This window comes from Pleurodeles waltl, chromosome 4_2 (assembly GCF_031143425.1).
Source record: "Pleurodeles waltl isolate 20211129_DDA chromosome 4_2, aPleWal1.hap1.20221129, whole genome shotgun sequence".
NCBI classification, from domain to species: Eukaryota; Metazoa; Chordata; class Amphibia; order Caudata; family Salamandridae; genus Pleurodeles; species Pleurodeles waltl.
In genome coordinates this window covers 126,991,610-127,008,235 of record NC_090443.1, presented here as the reverse complement: position 1 = coordinate 127,008,235, position 16,626 = coordinate 126,991,610, and the positions used below count along the sequence as shown (strand labels likewise).

The 16,626-nt window shown below is 40.3% G+C and overlaps 1 protein-coding gene across 1 annotated transcript in view; it reads right to left on the bottom strand.

Moving 5' to 3' along the window:
• The window catches only part of SOAT2 (sterol O-acyltransferase 2), a 608,478-nt gene that overhangs the window by 431,798 nt on the left and 160,054 nt on the right, over positions 1-16,626 (bottom strand). Inside the window, exons 3-4 of the mRNA XM_069230936.1 lie at positions 5,944-6,080; positions 3,628-3,681 (exon numbers count right to left, since the gene is read on the bottom strand). Coding sequence (XP_069087037.1) covers positions 3,628-3,681; positions 5,944-6,080 — 191 coding nt within the window. The remainder of the gene's footprint in view (positions 1-3,627; positions 3,682-5,943; positions 6,081-16,626) is intronic.

The following is a 16,626-nucleotide window of genomic DNA, read 5'->3' as shown; positions in this document are numbered from 1 at the left end:
TATAACTGTTCCTTTCTCCTTTCACTATTTTACTGGTTGCTTTCGCAAACAGGTGATGTCTGTTCTCTTTTATTCTACGGCTTATGCTTATGGAAGAAACTCTAAGGAAAAAGTTGCTTACCTACCTGTTCCTACTTCTCCTCCAAGGGTAGATTAATTGAGTTCACAGGGAGATCACTGTCTTTCCCATCAAACCAAAAGCATAGATTAAATTAAAAACGAAATCCTTACTTGGGCATGGCCTTCAAAAATGCAATGTGGGAAAATGCAGCTTCTAGAATCCTTAAAGTGGTATCATCAGAGTTCATCCATTTGAAATGTTACACACTGTTCCTTGCATTGTTTGTTCTGTAATGCTTGGAGAAGTAGATATCAGTCAAATATATCTTATGCTTCTGAAATGGGTTTCAATTGACAAATACAGTATATGTTGCCTCTTTAGGTCATGTATTCTTAAGAAAATCACTCTAAAAAAATCAACGTTATCTAAGATATGTTGCAGGATTTCATACGCAGGCCAAAATATTCAAGTGTTATACATTTAAAAAAAATCCTATTATGGAGTACCAAGATTAGACATAATGGAACTTTCCTTCCAAGCATTTCTATGTCACCTTTTGGCTTTGAATTCTACATAGTACTTAGGTACTACATAAGTATTGCTACAGCATTGTGATGAGGTTTGATAAGTGGACTGTACACAGAGGAGGTTTCATGAAAACCACATAAGGACCACATATGGGGGTGTAGAGACTAGACTCTACAAAAGCAGATTGAAGGAACTTAAAATGCATCACATTTAGAGATATTACATAGAGAGGGAGCATGTAATCAACATAAGGGGAAGTCATGGGTTCTTAAAGTTGGGCTGTGTTGCCTATATAATGAAGCAATTCCATCTCAGCGATGATCTTGAAGTTGAATTAAGTGGAATTCTGAGCTTTACAAAAAAAGGGAAATTTACTTCTCATATAAGGGTGTAAATAAGGTTGGTTAGGACAACCATGTAGAGATTGTCGTGGAGTCTTGGGAACAAGGTTAATTTTGTCTACATAAAATGAGTACTGCATTCAATATAAGATCAGTAATACGTACTACATAGGAGAGGTTCAGGGCGTTCTATGTATGGGGATGGGAGTTTCAGCATAAGGACACCCATCCACGTATTGGGACATAGAATCAACATAAGAAGAAGCAGACAATTACATAAAAGGCGAGTGGGAGGTCTGCATAAGGTTTACATCAGTGGATTCTGCATGAACATGGCCTGAGCTTTATATGAGAAGAGGGGCAGGCATTACACAAAACGTAAGGCAGATGATCTAGTATACAGGGTAGCTGGGCTTTTCACTAGATAATCAAAGACTAGAAATATTCAGGAGGAGCATGCAGCGTGATAATTGGTCTGTGTTCAAAATTTCATGCAGTGTTTCCACTCCATTCTTCTCCCCATAGTCTACCATCACATCAAAGCTAACATATCCACGACACTTATATTGTTTCCACAATTTCGACTACCAACGCATTGTCATGGATATGGAGTTAAGAATAATAAATATGTACTTTCTTAAGTGTGTTTACCTTGACAGTATGTTGGTAGTTGATCTTGTAGAGTTGTTATATGTGCAGGTCGATATTGTTGACCTCAAGATTGTAGCACACAACCTTCTCTCACAATATGACCTAATAAGGTGTGTGGAATGACACAATTCTTTTCTCAGTTTACCTTGTGCAACACAAAATAGTATGTGCAACCGTGCTTGCCACCATTTCCATCTCAGACCTCACATAGCACAAGCTCTAACACTGAAAGTCTACAATAGCACTCCCATGTTCCATTCTTGAGCGTTACCATGCCTTCATATTACCCTGCTTATAATCATTCACTCAATTGCCACTTACCACCATATCTATTTCATCTTCACCATTTCCCCAAAATGTTACATGTTTGTCACCCTCACCATGATGTCTGTGCGGGCTGCTGAGCAACATGACAAAGTAAAAAACAAAAGCGTTATGGCCCGCTCACTGCTGCCTTTGTAAAAGTGCTTTTTTTACTTTAAGCCAAGTTGCACATCAGCTTGTGTTGCTGTGCAACATGTAAATGAAGGCGGGACCGCAAGTTCCAGAATGCAAGGAATTTCATGGCAACTGATGCAGGGTAAACTATGACGCAAAAGCGCTGCAAACTTACAAAATACAATTATATTTTGTAAGTCTGCACCGCTTTTGCGTCAAAAAATGATGCAAATGCGGTGCAAAAAAAGGATAAATATGGGCCTATGGGCCTGATTTATACTTTTTTTTAGCATCGCATTTGCTTCATTTTTTTACGCCAAAGCGGCGTAAACTTACGAAATATAATTTAATTTTCTAAATTTGTGCTGCTTTTGCGTCAAAAAATGCTGCACATGCGGCGCTAAAAAAGTATAAATCAGGCCCTAACTGTAAACAAACCACACACACAGACCAAATGTAAGCACTACGCTAGTTGAATCAAGTGCTTACTATAGACACACCACGCATAGAAACAAAAGTATAATGAAGGCGATCTTATGTGAAAAAATCTCTTCATAACTTCCCTCCTTTCCTCGTGGTCTTCTTATTACTGAACCATTGCAATATATGAAAAAGCCAGCAGCCCCTTAACCACAGTGAAATAGCATAATCCTTTTTCATGAAAATACTATTTGCCATTTTTTTTCTTTTGAATTTGGGACAGATTTGAGACCTGAGTTGGCCAAAATTTACTCAAGAAATCTAAGGATGGTCAGATTTGAAAGATGCCCAAGTTGGGTAGACACTTCCCACACCCCTCCAAGCAAATAAGAACAAGCTTTTGCAATGCAATATACAGTATGAGTGGTCAAGAGGTCAGGGAGCGCGCACACCCTATCGTTCATTGTCGACCATCCCTACCGTCCTCCCATTGTCTGCTGCTCCCCACACCCCCAACCCTTTGTGTTGATTTACCCGCTCTGAACTGTGTGCTGTTTGTTTTTCTTTTTTTTACATGTTGCGCAGCAGCGAAAACTGCTTGCAAGCATGGTGAAAAGTAAAAAAAAAATGCTTTGACAGTGTTATTGTGTCATGGTGCTTTTTTTTTTTTTAACTTTAAGCTCACGCTGCTGTACAATAGCTAAAGAAACATTGACAAAGCCAATAAATCTTGAATAAGTGAACCATATTGACTTTGCCAATGCTTGCTCTATTTCCTCACAATCTCGACATGTCCACCTTCATGCCTCAGTATTTGTCCAGAAGGAATTGCCTTTACTATTCCAATATACCTACCACCAGCACCTTCTCAGCATTTTAATTTCGCTCTACTTCCATTTATCATCATTGTTATTTCCATTCTTACCATCTCTCGACCATGATCCACCTCTCCTGGTATCTTATAGACTTATTAATGCTGTTGTTTCTTTAGACTATTTCCCTGTAGCCTTCCCCGTGTTTCTCTTTACTCAATCTTTCACTTTCTCGCCACCCAGTCTCACTCACTCTACTTTCTCTCCTTTTGCCACTCCTGCTGCCCACTTGCTGTGATTTCCCATATGTTTTTTTTCAAAAAAATACATTTCACTTTGCATAATACATGAAAAGATTTTCCATGCACATACTCACTCTAGAAGTGATTGTCTCTCGATGAACACTTTCTGTTTTTCTACTTCTTGATTCCTACAATGCAAAAAAGCAGTTTGAGATAATGACAAACACCTATAGACCGTGGTTTTTAGTCTCGTTGAACACAAGAAAGGTTTTGGGCCAAACATTCAACTTCCACTGTATGAAGCAGGTACTGTCTTGTGCAGGAGAAGTAATTGCAAGAACGCTCCTCGCGGGATCCTATTCCTAAGTGGAAACAAGGTCCATTTCCCACTTGACATATGGTCCAATAACTTCGTATAACACGTCAGAAAAACTAACCTCACAAGTGTTTCGCAAGGACATCCACTTCATTGGGGCAGTATTCTTGTTGGCATTCAGAAAAATTAAAATAAGTTCTAAAAATAAACCAAAATAGAAGAAAAGCTATTCGTAACTGAAAAACAGCATATGGAGTTTCAACAATAGGCAGGTTCTGATTCATATATTGGATTCCCAGGAGCTCCACTGTATTCAATAGTAATTCAAGTTTATCTCAGTTATTACCTCAAATTTCTAGTAGATTTGTCACCTTGATCTCTGTCCTAAACATACTGGTGTGTATATGCCCACTGAGTATAAGCGCGTTTCTGTTCTAGTGTACTAAATACATTACTTTGGTTTATACTATTGTAACTCTCAATTAATATTATAAAATGCAGTTTTGTATGCCCCGCAGCAGTTCCCACAAACATACGTTTGGAAAGTAGTAAAATTTTAACTTAAGTGAAAAACAACATAGAAATTCACTGAAAAGCTTTACCGTTTAAAAACCAAAAAACAATTGAAATTCGCCAATTATACCTAACTGACATTAGTAGGTGAATTTAGTACAAAATAAACTTGATTCTCTATGGACATTTACTCAGCAGTATGTTTAGTTGAAAGTCCAGGGTGATAAGTGAAATAAAATGTGAGGTTATAATTGCAAACAATATCAATTGCTGTTGAATATAGTGGAGGTCCTGGGAACACAATATATGGTTCAGACTCTGGAATGATCTTGTGAGGAATGTTTAATGTCTACTAATGCAATTCTGTGTCCCTTTTTTCGTTGTTACCTATAACGTTTGTTCTTTTCTACTTTCTTTTAGCAACTTGTTTTAGTTTATTTCGATCCCAAAGGGAATAGTGCCCTGAGAACACTAGATGGCCTTGTGAAACTTGTTGGCAGGCATTTATGGTATATCGGTTATGAAATGCCATACCCGGTATATCTATACCGAAATATAAAGAATAAGAATAAATAATAGTTCAGTATATGAAAACTACTTGACAGGTGACTTGCTTTTATTTATTAAGTCCTACACAAGAAGCTATTCAAGTTACAAGCCCAAATTTAGTTTTGAATCATCTTTTCAAATAAGGCAGCAACAATAGTCGAGCCAAGTCTTCTGACACATCACTGTAGATGTCACTTATGCATGTAGAATGAAGCCACAACCCAATTTTCGAGACGTATATTTGAAAGTATCAGACCATTTTTTATTGGGTGAAATCGAGACCTCAATGTATATGGATAAATCTGTTGAGAAATCCTTAACAATTGTTTGAGTAATCTTAAAGGAATCTGAATTCGAAGTGTCTCTCCACTATATAAAGAGCAGCAGTTTATATGGTGGGCTCATTACATTTGAGTATAAATAGAATCTGTGTTATTGTATGATATGCTTGTGTAATCGGGGTATTATAAATACAGGAGACACTTCACTTTTCAATTTCATTTTTCATTGTTCACTTTTTCATGTTTGATGTAAATTATAATGTGATATGCTGAGGAGATTTTATATATGTGAGGTATGCACGGCGAGAATGAGGTGTGTATGCTAGTAAGGGGGTGTTGTACTATATTTTAGATGTATTTGCAGTTTGTATATATGAGTATGTATATTGCTTGTGTTCAATGGTATTTTTTCATTAATACAGTTTGAAAGTATTTAGCCTACTTCCTTGGTAGCCATAATTCTTTTTAAATACAAGCATTGTTTAAATGCCTAGCACAGCTTTGGGGGTGCCTGTGTTTTTTTTTTTGTTTATTTGAGTATGTTGCCCCTGTCCCAGAACTCATATCTAGTACAGGGAGTCCCATCTTTACTTGATGTCACTTATTTGGACATACCAGAAGGTCAGCGCGGATTTAGATATCAGCAGACTCCTGTATATCTGTTACTCTTAGATTTGTTCCTTCAAGTGTATTTTTTATTACAAGGGATTAAAGAGGGCAGTAGGTTTCTTATCTGTTAAGCTAGATATGGGTATGATATTGAGATGCTCCGTAGTAGTTTTCTTTCTCACCTGCTCTGTTGGCCCGGCATGGGTGCATCATGTCCTTTAAGTCGCTGGGTGTAGGACTGCACAGCTTCCTGCATGGCTGTATCCAGCACCTCGCTCATCTGTCCTTGTATGTTCTCTAGGAGCTCTGCTTTCACCACCTAATATGGGAAAGAAGCTGGTTAGGCATGTCTTTGTACCGGCCTCGCAAGCATCCAGATCAACAAGATGTTAGTTCTGCCCATGACAACAGAACACAGAGTAACAACACAGCATATTTCGATACATATTGTGACTGATCCGAGACAGGCTCTTCCAAGAAGGTCACTTTATTTGCTGTTTAATATTAATGTGAGTCTGACATAATCAGCCACGGGAAGACAATTTACTAGTCATGCTTGAACCTCAGTAATAACAATAACACATAACATCTTGGTTTTGACTATACCCAGAAAGAAAGAGCCCTGCCACTAGAAAGGCAACTTCCAAGATAAAAAGATTTTGAAGATTTGCATAGCTTGTTCGAGTCTGTTAGTTTTCAGCAGTCTGTGCAGTCTTCTGGATAACACACCGTGCGAGCTTTAGCTCACCACAGCACAAACATTTTCATCCAAAGACCGTATCTCAATTTAGTACACAAATTATGATACTGCTAGATGAAAACGTCATGTCAAAGTCCATTCACTGACCACGTCAATTACTGTTTTCGCCATGCTTGTTTTTTCTAAGTTGTAATGGAATCCCTTAAATTCATGCACATCCATAAGCTGATCCCAAATTTAAATTTACAAAAGAACTACGATGTAACCCACTGAGGGGACCATTACGAGGCAGCACATTAAAAAAGACAAAAAACTTTAGAAAACAATCTCCTGGGGAGGGAACAAAGTGAAGATGCAGTGCAACTGCTGCATTTATCCCACAGTACAGTTGGATTTGTTATTAGGTTCCCTTCAGCCTCAAGATCTCTTAAGCCATACCTGAAAGCCGAGAACTACTTGAAACTGACCCTGTTGCATGCATAAGGAGTTGTTTATTCTGAATCAGATATCAATAGAGATCAATGCATGGGAAAACTAGAAATCTGGAGGCCTAAACCTTCACAACCGTTTTGAGGGTCTAAATAGTAAAGTGTGACTGTACATTTGTTACATGTACATTTATGTTATTGTATTGTGTAATACCGTATTTGCATTTAGATTGTGCTTACTACCCTTAATGAGACAGACGTTGAAGCACTTTATTCTGGGCAGCACAGCACTCCGGAACCCAAAGTCAGTGGTTAAACCAGTGTTGTTATTGCTTATGTTGGTTTATGGTGCTAGTCTTATGCACTCAAGGAGACCATTCCATTCTAGCTTTATTAATTGAAAGCCTTAACTTAGCAGAGGTCTTGGCCTAGTTGCACGGCCTCATGTCAAACTGCATTTCTTAAAGGGTTTAATAAAATATCTGCTTAGAGAATTAAACTGTGATTTTCCACTGCGCTGTCTTAATGTTCTCGTAGCTAAAAGACCTTCTCATGAGAACTGCTTACTAGAAGATGTTGCTCCTATTGAATGACAGAGTAAATGTAACTTGTTTAAGACTGACTTTCCCAGAGGAGAACAATGTCGATACAGACTGGAGTATAAGCTGCAACAATATTGTTACCTGACGAGCAGGATGGATGAGAACAGTACAAGATGAGCCAATCATTGCCATGTGAACCGCGTACTAGTAGAAATGTAGATCTGATGTTTTAGTTATATTGGACAAAGTGTGAACGTATGATCCCTTGACCAATAGGGACTTGGGAAGTAGTTTTAGGAAATCTAACTTAGCCATACTGCGCAGAGAGCAGATACCGCCATTATTTTCTTGTACGTCTTGAGAAGAGATGTGCTTAACTTTGGTGCTTAAAGGCTTTGCCTTTTTCTGAACTTTAATGCTGAGTCCTGATGTCGTGCTGACCGACTGATGTCCTGAGGATGAAGACTGACAGTGCTTGCTGATCCACACTGAGGATTAGGTATACAGAGGAAATGATTTGTGTCATCTATATTTGCTTTTGTTTCTAGGTACCAACCCCAATATATTGATAGACCCATAGTTAGATGTTTTCCAAATTTGTGTTGACTAAATTGTTTTTCATGAAGCCCAACATGCTAATTCTAATCTGAAGTTAGTTAGGGAGCTCACTAATGAAGTCCGCTATTTAGAATAACATCTGAAGTCGTTTCTTTGCTGAAACTAAATGTATGTGATATTGTTTGCACATTTATTCTTGCTATTAATTTGCACTGTAATCTCAGAATGTGTAGTAGCACAAGCCTTGATTAGATTGCGTTTCTTTAGATGCTTCGGAGAGCCAGTGTTGTTTCTGTATGTTTATCATTTGATTTTGAGATTAATTTACGTGACATTAGCATTGTTAATATAGGGAAATAAATATTCTAACTTTTACACAAAGGCGTGGTTATTCATGACTGAAAGGTCATGGTGTGTCAATTACTGACTCATATTGATTAGTGATGTGACTGATTAGTTATTGATTATTAATCTGCATGTGCTGACTCTATGATGAGGACATCTTAAATGCGAGTCAAAATGTTCATAGAACTATTCGCGTCCCCTTGTAAGTTTACTTATTAAGGTCTGACACGCTAACACAAGTCGGGATCAGTTGTTTACAAAGCAAAAGTAAAGTAAACACTACTGTGATCAGAAAAACAAGAAATAACAGATAACAGCTACATGGCAAGTTGAAAACGATGGGGTCCAGTGGCAGCCCTCCCCGTGCTGCACTTTTCGGTGCAGTGTTCTTCATTGTAAACGTGCCACCTTTTCCCTTCAGGCCCGCATTCGTCTAGACTGACATTACTGGGGCTGATCTTCACCAAGAGCAGGATAGCTATACATTGGCCACGGTCAGAAGCCCCTGCGGGTTGTAGGTGTTTGCCGGATGTCCTTGAATGGGGTGTGGTGGAGGACAGGCAATTACTCGCCAAACACTGATGAAAATGCCACACGGGACCTCGATGTGTAGGTGGCCATGTTGGACCTCTTGTTTGAGACCCCTCTGACAATGCTGACCCCATGCGCAGACCCAGGGGCCGATGTTGGAACTATGTCTGAGAATAATTAAACCTTATGCAAGGAGTGCTCCCTCCTGGGGGGTGGGGCTGGTGGGTGGTCACGCGGATTGCTGTGGCCCCTCTCCTCGCTTCTCCTCTATGGGGGCCCGTCTACCACACATTGGCCCCTGGCCCTCCACCCTGACACCCCCCCTTTTGTAAGGCTGACTCTATTCAAGCTGCATTTGTTGTTCACAAATTTGTTTTATGTTGATTACCATTTTTATAAGCTCTATCAGTTGTTGATATGTCTTTATTGTGTCATGTATTGTGTATCCTACAGCTCCGCACCTGGCATGTGACCAAGCCCTGCATGGCATGTCAGCTGCTGGGCATTAATACATAGCTGTAATTCTTGCTGCGAAAAATTGAAACAAAAACGTTTTTAAAAAAACACGCGCCACCCTAATGCCACCACATTCTAGGCTGAAGACGTGTTCAGGAAGAGCGTGACAGCACATTATTTTTTCTGTCTGAGTGTCTGTAACACAGGGCTCACTGTTGCTACTCACTTTGTTCTGGTAAATAATGCCCCCTGCTGATTTTCTAAGGAGTATTATGTAATGAGCATCGGAAAGGCTCTCTCTCCCATTGGGCTGTTTCACTCTTTCTCCCACTGGGTTGTTTAACCCTTCATTGCCTACAAGAAACAAGCACTGGCAAAGCCAATAGGTCCCGCTTATGCAAGAGCTATTCACTTTGCCAAACTGTTTTAGCAATGTTGTTCACCAGTGAGAGTGCTGTTCAGCATGGCAAAAAGTTAGTGGCATAGAGGAGAGTTGCATGGAGTGTTTTAGAGTGGAATAGCGAAGAGTGGAGTGTTGTAGAGAGGAGTAGCAGAGAATGTCATGTATTGGAGGGGCATAGTGTGTAGTCGTGTAGAGTGGCATACACTATGATGGCAGAATGCAGTGGCATAGAGTGATGCATAGTGGAGTGGCGTAGAGTCGAGTGATGCAGAAATCAGTGGCACAGAGTAGAGACGAATGGCATAGACTGCAGTGGCGTAGAATGCAGGCCAGAGTTCAGTGGCATAGAGTGCAGTGGTGTAGAGGGGTGCAGAGTATAGTAGCATAGAGTGGTGCTGTACAGTACAGTGGCATAGAGTTCAGTGGCGTAGATTGAGTAGTGCAGAGTAGAGTGTCAGAGTGCAGTGGATAAGAGTGCCGCAGAGAGAAGTGGCGCAGTGTGCAGTGATGCAGAGTAGAGTTCAGTGGCATAGAGTGTATTGACCTATAGTGCAGTTGTGAATCGCACATTGGCGTAGATTGCAGTGGTTAAGAGTAGAGTGTCATAGAGTGGAGTAGTGCAGAGTGGAGTAGAGTGATGTAAAGTGAAATGGCATAGAAGGCAGTGGCGTACGATGGAGTAGTGCACAGTGAAGTGGCGTGGAATGGTGTAAAGTGGAGTGGTGCTGAGTAGAGTGCAGTGGTGTGGAGTGGTGCAGAGTAGAGTGGAGTGGGGTAGAATGGAGTATTTATTGTGTGATAACACACTACCATTACAGATAACATATTTTCAATTGAAATGACCATTACATTTGCACATAAATAAAGTTTTATAATTAAAACTATACAGTGCACAAAGGAAATATGTGGAAATTGCATCACCTTGTTTAATGATTCGTTTTGATCATATTAAAGTATTTGTTTCCAACAGACTTCAGAAATAATAAAAAATGTGCTTTATTTATGTGTTTATAATTCTGATATATTCAGAAATACTTACACAGTTCATTTAAATGTTGTTGTGTGCTTGGAAAAAAACTCTTTCCTACCCTCAGTATCCAGCAAGATTGTCACATACATTTTCTCTCTTTGAAGTCAGAGAAAGAAAAGTTACCAAGCACTCTTGGAAGACAGGGCCTGGCATTTGGCCTTGGTCTTTAAATGCAAAGCAAATGTGACGAGATAAGAACAATATTTACAGGTTTTACACAAGCGAGCACTTTGAAGGATATTGTAAGGTTTTGGCAATAGAAGGACTGAACTCAGGCTGGACAGCCTAAAACATAAAGCCATGAAATAGAATGCATGATAATGTGAGTTACAAACCACAAAGCCAATGGCAAGCAATGGGCAGAATACATTCCTAGGTCAACTTTCTAAATGTCCATGTGATGTCTCTAACAAACCAGACAGCTCTGACTTCTGGTAGGCTGTGATCTAAAAAGCTAGAATGACGGAAACTAACTTTCACAACTCTCCACTTTTGCAGTAGGACAGAGGATACCATCATCTATTTTTTTCAAACAGCTTGTTGCATTGCAGCCTTGTAGTTTTGCCTTTCATCATGAGCTCAAAAGCCGAGCATATAAAGTGCTGTTGGCTAAAATCCCAGAATTGCCCACTTGACAGCTATTTTAACAAGCCATATATATTTTGAAATTTTACAAAGTTGACTTCTCCTTTAAAACACATATTTGTTTCACATGTAAATTCAAAAGTAAACTCTGCTCACATATTTTGTGAGACTCACATCATGCATTTAAGCAGCATTGGCAATCTGTTTTTTTTATTTTATTTTGTGTAGCTTCACAACACAGTAAGGGTACAAGATGAATAGCAGCAGCTCAACCTTCTCTAACATAAATAATACTTTAGGGACATGCAGTAGTAGAAGGAACATAACATGATTCTCAAGCTGGGCAGCTCTGATTGAAACTAGAGTCTCTGGGTCAGGGCTATGCAAGTAGTATTTGCCTGGGGCCCAACAAAATCTTCTGACTGGCTAGGAAATGTAATGCAAATGCACTCAAAATATCCTTTTTATTTTTTAGAAGATAGAGCAGCAGTATTGGAAACACTCCTCTTCATAGAAAAGTGTCACCTTAGGCAGAAACTGTGTAAGCTTCCCAACTTCAGAGGACACATACATCTAGGGCAGCATCACCACAAACCTTTCCCATCACAGGATAGTTCAAAATGGGCAGCAGAAGTTCTACTGCCTCATAGAACAGGGAACATATGGCAGTTCCACAGCAAGCTCCCTTCTGTCACAGACCAGAATGGATTTTTTCTCTAGACCTGTGCCCCATGTGAGCCCTCGACTGAACCAGTCAGTGTGCCAGTTGATGGTCTATTAGCCTTGCAATTGAAAGGTGGGGGTTTAAAGAACGTGGTTGTTTCATCTCCTATTGCAGCTTCATTACAAGAAATTCATCATCAGTCTACCAGACAGAGTTATAATCATCACTGAGCATCATTTTCCTCATGATGTTGTGATAGATCCTTGGCCCCTTCAAGTTGTGAACCTAAGTGGGTTCTCCACAGTTCTTGCAAGATAGTTTTGACCATGGATTAGCACAATTGATTCTGTGTGTAGAATGATCGACAGTTAAAGCAATTAGGTTTCCATGGGGGAACTTGCTGAAATGTTTGGGTTGCAAACTATTAAAGGGTTCTTCTATTAGACGTTCTTCAGACAATCATTAATTTCTTCCTGGAATCTACCTCTAGTACTTAAAGCTCCACAGTCTCCACCCTTTGAACCTCTCTCAGATGTTAAACTAAACCAATTGACACTTAGGCCCATTTTTATACTTTTTTAGCACCGCATTTGCGCCGCTTTTTAACACAAAAGCAGCGCAAACGTACAAAACACAATTGTATTTTGTAAGTTTGCACCGATTTTTTCGTAAAAAAATGATGCAAGTGCAGCGCTAAAAAAGTATAAATATGGGCCTTCATGTATTTTTTTTCTGGTAGCCATAATCTCAGGCTTAAGGTTGGGAGAATGGGACTCTTATCCATTGAACCTCTCTATTTATGTATTTTCACTGACCGATTGGTGAAATGTTTAGGACTTGGGTTTTGTGACAAGGTAGGATATTAACATTTCTTCTTTTTACCCTTCTTCTACTTCTCCTGAATAAGAAACCTGGCACAGTTTAGCTGTAGTCAGAGCTATTTAGATTTACTCTGCTAGATCCATTGGCTCCAGACAATGTGAGAATCGTTTGGGGAATTTGGCTTCTTTGGGACACGTGCTTAAGTCCTCCTCTCCTTTAAGACAATGGATTAAATAATTTATTTCCATGGAATATGCTTGTCAAGGATGCAGTCTCCTAATCTCAGTTAATGGTAGATCTGCTCAAGGAATAGCTACACCTTGGGCTGAAGCCTGTGGTGCTTCAATGCAGGACATTTGTAGGACTGCAACGTGGATAACCCCTCTATATTTGTATCTCACTATAGGTTTGATGTTCAGAACCAACAATCTTCAGATTATGGTTTGAGAGTGTTAGCAGCCGGTATTCATAAACAACTTTTCCTTCACCTGTAAATATATGAATTTTCTTATTGAAACATTGAGGGACGATTTAGAATTTGGCAGAGGGGTTCCATCCTAACAGTGATGGATATCAATTCTAAACTCACAATTTAGAAAATACATCTTTTGGTAAAGTTGGTTTTTAGATTGGCAGTTTGAAAATGCCACTTTTAGAAAATGGGCGTTTTTTCGTTTAACCATTCTGTGCCTCTGCCTGCTTGCCTGGGTCAGACTGACAGTTGGTCTGTTGAGAATTCCCTCGAGACAGTAACACAAAGGGAGCTGGGTGTAGCCTGCATATCCTGGTGAGCCTCCTGCGGTAGAGTGGGGAGGGAGGAGCTGATACTTACACCTGAAAGGACTGTGCCTGCCCTCACACAATGCCGTCTCCGACCCCCTGGGGTGTGTCTGGGGCCAGGCCTGGGCAAGGCAGGATCTTGTGAACAACAAAGACTTTCCTTTGAAGTTTACCTACTTCAAAGGCAGAAAGGGGTATAAGTAGTGGACCCCAAACCCCAGACATTCACAACACTTCTGGATCAAGAGGAACCTCTTCCAAGGAGAAGAGCTGGAGGAGGAGTACTGCCCCTTTGCTGTGTGTGCTTTGCTGGGTTGGCCTGCAGTTGCTGCTTCTGCCTTGAAGAGGCCAAAGACTGAACTTTGCTGTGTAATCTGCTTGTGAAGTTTCTCCAAGGGCTTGAAGTAGAGCTTGCCTCCTTTTGGAATTCTTAGGGATTTACATCAAAGACTTCAGCTTCATCTGCCTACAGCACTGGGACTGGTGTGTTTTGTGCTGCAACAAAAGAAAAACCACAGCAACGCCATTAACGATGCAGCTGTCTGTGACATGACCTGACGACACCACACGGAGCCGTGCCCCACATCACACCGCAACCCTGGTCCCACTGACACCGCCACCTGATGCCATAACCAACCCACTGCTTGCACTGTGACCTGTGGGCCCTGCAGTCTCATTGCCTTGCTCACACTGCAGCATTGGCTTTCCCGAAGACGACACTCCACACTGACACCGACGCTGCTGCCTGCAACGTGGCCTGAAGACACCACTTGTGAGGTACATGAGGCACCGTCCTGTCCTGCAGCGCACCCCCAGTCCACCGACGCCAGCAACAATAATGTTGTCAACAGACTCCCCTGTCTGCATGGAGTCCGTTGTGCCGCACTGCCCCCTTGGCTGCAATAGATAGATAGATAGATAGATAGATAGATAGATAGATAGAGGGAGGGGAAAGAAGCAGAGAGCTATGGGTAATTTCCAAATTTGGGTGGAGAGCAGTTCCTGTATAGTGCACCCTCAACACCAGCAGCACTCTGAGTCTGCTCATCTCAAATGCCTGTTTTTGTAGCAAACTTTTTAAGCATAGGATTGGCACAGTGCCATCCACGCCGAGCTCTAAAGGGACAAAGTCTTTTGACATTTCTACAGTAGTCTTTCAGCATAGTATTAGCACACTGCCATCCGCGCTGAGCTGTAAAATATGTAGATATGTAGACATTGATATACACACACATATAGTTATATGTATAGACATGCATACATGTTTGCTTAAAAGGTTTAAATCTGCTGACTCTGTATGTTTAAATGTATATATAAATATATGTTTATAATTATCTGTACTCATAGATACACACATACATATACATATAAAGTCAGATTTCAACATGTTAAGCAAACAACAATGCTTTGCATTGAAATGTGATTGGACACATTGTTGTGACTGGTAAGGTGCGATTGTTGTTTTTTCTGTGTCGCCTCTTTATACATTCAGCAACTGTAAAGATGGTGCGCAAGGCGGCACCCGCAAAACTGGCGCAGGGACACGGGCCTCATCAGGCTTCCACCAAGCGATGCTAATGATCTGATTACTAGGGAAAATGTTACAGAGTGAAGTGAAGAGATGGGCCATAGATCACCCAACTTGGTCTATCATTACAGCCAGGATTTGAGTAGGACGGGGCGAAATTCAGTTATACCTGTGTAATTCACAAAATAATTGTAATTCTGAGTTTTGCGTGTTACAAACATTTACCAAAAGTGCATAATTATGCCACATCGCATAGTTATGTGTTTGTGACAAAATGATAGCTCATGTGTGTAGGAACAATGCGTATGGCCGGAACGTGAGTGGTGGTCCTTTGCGGTACTTGTGCTTTTGGCGCTATTTTTTTGTAGTGCAAAATGCACCCTTCCATCTAAAATGGACACAATGAAGCATTTTGTGATAAAATTTATTGCTAAATCTCTGAATTCCTTTTCACATAATTACATTTAATTTTGGGGAATTTCCTGAAATGCCACATTATTGTGTGAAAGCAAATTACACAAGTTCCGCACACCTCTGGGTTTGAGTCCAGTATTACATATTGTGGAGTTTAAAGATTGTAGGGTTGCATCCTTCTGTCTTCGATTTAATAACAATGATTGGTGCTTTGTGAGCAGTTATTAATTATTATTATTCAATTTGTGTTAGTATATTGGGTTCAATACATACACCTATCATGCTTTAAAATAAACTGATACTAAACACACATTACTTGGGTAGACATTGGATTTAAAGGCGTGCTTTTCTTTTTGGAATGTTTCCACAGTCACTGAAGCTTAGACACATTGACAGAACATACCTACATGAAGTCATGCTGCAGGAGCAAACTCTTCAGGAGCTGTGAGACGACTTCGTTTGAGGTGCTGAGCCTCTTTTAAAACCTATCTTTTTCTCAGCTCAGCTGAGCAAGTAGTAACATTAACATAAAAATAGCATAACCTGCCTTCCCCTGCTTTACTGTCTCTCCTGCACTGACATACAAGGTGATTTTAGGACCTTAGACAACTCAAGCACTGAAATTAAATGTTTAACAAAGCAAAGAGTTCTCAGAGCCCCCACACAGTTTGCCCTTCTGGTTACAGTGCTTCAAGGAGACTTAGGTGATGTGAAACATGGTTTCAGATAGACATGTTTTGTTTGCAAATGTTCATTCTTCAGTTTCCACACACAAATCTGGGGGTGGTATTGTCCACCGTGTCTCCCCACTCTGAAAGTCTAGGTGGATTATTCCTGCTGAAAGGAAAGGAAAGACTGTGAAATGCAAACCCAGGAGATTGTACTAAGGGCTCATACCGCAGCATAACCCGGCAATATCTACACAACTAGATATCCGTATGCATAATTTATTGACAAAGAGCAGAGCTGCCAGTGGTAAAGATGCTGATTGTGAATATGAATAAATCATGACATGCTTACTAAGTATAAGGTAGATTCATTGTATTCTGTGTTCTCTCCCCTCTGTGGCCATCTTCCTC